This window comes from Phragmites australis, chromosome 7, assembly GCF_958298935.1.
Source record: "Phragmites australis chromosome 7, lpPhrAust1.1, whole genome shotgun sequence".
In the NCBI taxonomy this organism is placed as follows: Eukaryota; Viridiplantae; Streptophyta; class Magnoliopsida; order Poales; family Poaceae; genus Phragmites; species Phragmites australis.
This window is the reverse complement of record NC_084927.1, coordinates 24,250,608-24,253,460: the sequence shown is the minus strand read 5'-3', so window position 1 is coordinate 24,253,460 and position 2,853 is coordinate 24,250,608. Positions and strand designations below refer to the sequence as shown.

The 2,853-nt window shown below is 54.1% G+C and overlaps 1 protein-coding gene across 1 annotated transcript; it reads left to right on the top strand.

Moving 5' to 3' along the window:
- Window positions 1–1,068: 1,068 nt before the first annotated feature.
- LOC133924287 (putative 12-oxophytodienoate reductase 11) lies at window positions 1,069–2,853 on the top strand. The gene is made up of 5 exons (XM_062369756.1): window positions 1,069–1,274; window positions 1,370–1,510; window positions 1,594–1,724; window positions 1,826–2,002; window positions 2,086–2,853. The coding sequence occupies exons 1-5, from the start codon at window positions 1,192–1,194 to the stop codon at window positions 2,679–2,681; spliced, it is 1,128 nt and encodes a 375-aa protein (XP_062225740.1). The 5' UTR covers window positions 1,069–1,191; the 3' UTR covers window positions 2,682–2,853.

The following is a 2,853-nucleotide window of genomic DNA, read 5'->3' as shown; positions in this document are numbered from 1 at the left end:
CTGCTTGCGGTTGTCATGGAAAGGCTATTCAAAGGCAAAAAATTATGTTAGGATATCCTAACTATGAGGCTGGGCTGGAGCAGTTCATTCGGCATCCACTCACCCCTCCATACCTCGGGGCCAACAGATGAGAGGTACTATTGGGGGAAATATCCTAGCCTACATACATCACTAAGGACACACCATAAAGAGCTCATCCGGAGCCCTCAGACTCCGGACTCCCTGAAGAGGCTAAAAGTTCCCAGAGGCCGTGAACCCCTCCGGCCACCACCTCTCGAGACGGGTGAAGTAGCTACTCTTCGGAGGGAATATCTGCAAAAGGAGAACACCAACTATAATTAGCCTGACACCAAGTGACCAACAGTTAATGCCGGTACAAGTGGTGGCTGCCCTAACATCCTAATGCAAGTTAAGGCTACTCTGACACCTAAGACAGTGCGACGCCACAGTTTATACTCTATGGGTCAGTTCACACCATTGTATTTGTCAGGGTAGATAATATCTTTATGTAGGGGTAAAAGTATTCTACCTAGATCCATAATTTGTAATTCACCCGGTCTAGGCCTCTGTGATATAGTGATAACCTGTGTCACTATCTCTGTAAGGGGTATATTTGTATAATTACTCCCGATATGGCACTATGGTTGATTTCTTCACACTTTGGCCCGTTCGCAATGCGAAATTTGTGAACTTCTATAAAAAATTCTGCTTTCTAAACAGGACCTCCATTTACCATTAGGCAATGGTACAATGATATCACACTGATGACAGAGTACGATCACCTAGCTTGAGCTTATGATCGTCATATCTTGCAGGATAGTGACTACGCATTGACTTGGATCCCGAGAGTAAAGCTGGCCGGATCTTAAGATGTGTGGTCGTCGAGGTCGAGCTACTTGAACTGCACCGGTGAGGCTGTTCTGCCTGACTTGCATGGCTGCAGCTTCCTGTGCCACAAGCTGACCAGAGGCCCTCCTCTGTCCACGTCGTCATGCGTCAGAACGATCATATATTGGGCATGCATCAATGCAAGCACGTGCCGTTTCAATCTGCAGATCGAGTTGGACCTACAAAAAGGTCGTCTCGGCTGTTGCCGGCCGGCGCTGTTGATTTGTCCAGTCGTCCTAGCCACCCAGCACACTGCAATCTGTCGGAGCATCGAGTGCAAGAGCAAGAAAGAAGAGCAGAAAGATGGGTGATGACACTGGCGCGGGCAAGGACATGATCCCTCTCCTCACTCCTTACAAGATGGGCAGGTTCCAGCTCTCCCACAGGTCAGTTGGTTTCGTCATATCCCAGTACGAATCCGAGCTGCTCTCTCCTCCTCTCTTCTTGCTTGATTCGACCTGTTCGGTCGGTGTATCCGCAGAGTGGTGCTTGCCCCCCTGACGAGGCAACGGTCCTTCGGCTACGTGCCGCAGCCGCACGCCACCGTGTACTACGCCCAGCGCACGACCAGGGGCGGCTTCCTCATCGCCGAGGCCACCGGCGTTTCACACGCCGCGCAGGGGTGAGTTGCCCGCCGCTGGCAAAATTTAGACCCGAAACCGACGGTAGAAACACTCAGATTGTTCGTGCGTCGCGTTAATTCAGGTACCCAGACAGTCCTGGGATCTGGACAAGGGAGCAGGTGGAAGCGTGGAAGCCGATCGTGGACGCCGTGCACGCCAAGGGGGGAGTGTTCTTCTGCCAGATATGGCACACCGGCAGAGCGTCCAATTACGGTATGCTCTTTCCTCACTGATCGTTTTCACAACGAATTTTGCGTCCACATTTCGTGGCGAGGTGCAAGATTGATCAAGCACGATGCTCTTTGCGTCGATAGAGTTCCAGCCGAACGGGCAGGCACCGGTGTCGAGCACCAACCGGCCTGTCTCGCCTAAGGAAAGCGCAGACGGCCTTTCAACGACAACTTACGCTATGCCGAGGCGGCTGACGGCCGATGAGATCCCTGCCATCGTCGACGACTTCAGGATCGCGGCCCGGAACGCCGTCGAAGCCGGTGAACAAATAACCATTCTTTTACAGTGAACTAGGCAGTCCATGCACTGAGACAGTGCCATATGTACTGATGCTTGCATACAGGGTTCGACGACGTGGAGATCCACGGGGCGCACGGCTACCTGATCGACCAGTTCCTCAAGGACGGCGTCAACGACCGCACCGACGAGTACGGCGGCAGCCTGGCGAACCGCTGCCGCTTCGCGCTCGAGGTCGTGGCTGCCGTGTCCGGTGAGGTCGGCGCGGACCGGGTGGGCGTCCGGCTCTCGCCCTACACGGACTACATGGACGCCGTGGACTCGGACCCGGACGCGCTCGGCCTGCACATGGCGAGCGCGCTCGGGGAGCTGGGCGTGCTCTACCTCCACGCCGTGGAGCCGCGCATGCTGCGGCCCACGGAGCGCGGCGAGACGCGGCACAGCCTGCGGTCGATGAGGGACGCGTTCGGGGGGACGTTCATCGTCGCCGGCGGGTACACGAAGGAGGACGGCAACCAGGTCGTCGCCGACGGGTACGCCGACCTGGTGGCGTACGGGCGGCTGTTCCTGGCGAACCCCGACCTACCCCGGCGGTTCGAGCTCGACGCGCCGCTCAACAAGTACGACCGGAAGACGTTCTACACGCCGGACCCCGTCGTCGGATACACGGACTACCCATTCCTTGATTATCTTTCCAAGTGATGGATGTTGATGGACTACACGTAACATCGTCTTAAAATCAGGATAAATGTGTGCTTCATTTATCAAAAACTAGTAATTGCACATGTTATACATATATGGAATTAATTCAATGTATAGCAATCTGAAAAAGTAAGGAAGATAAATAATAAAGATTTAATGTATTTTTAGATTA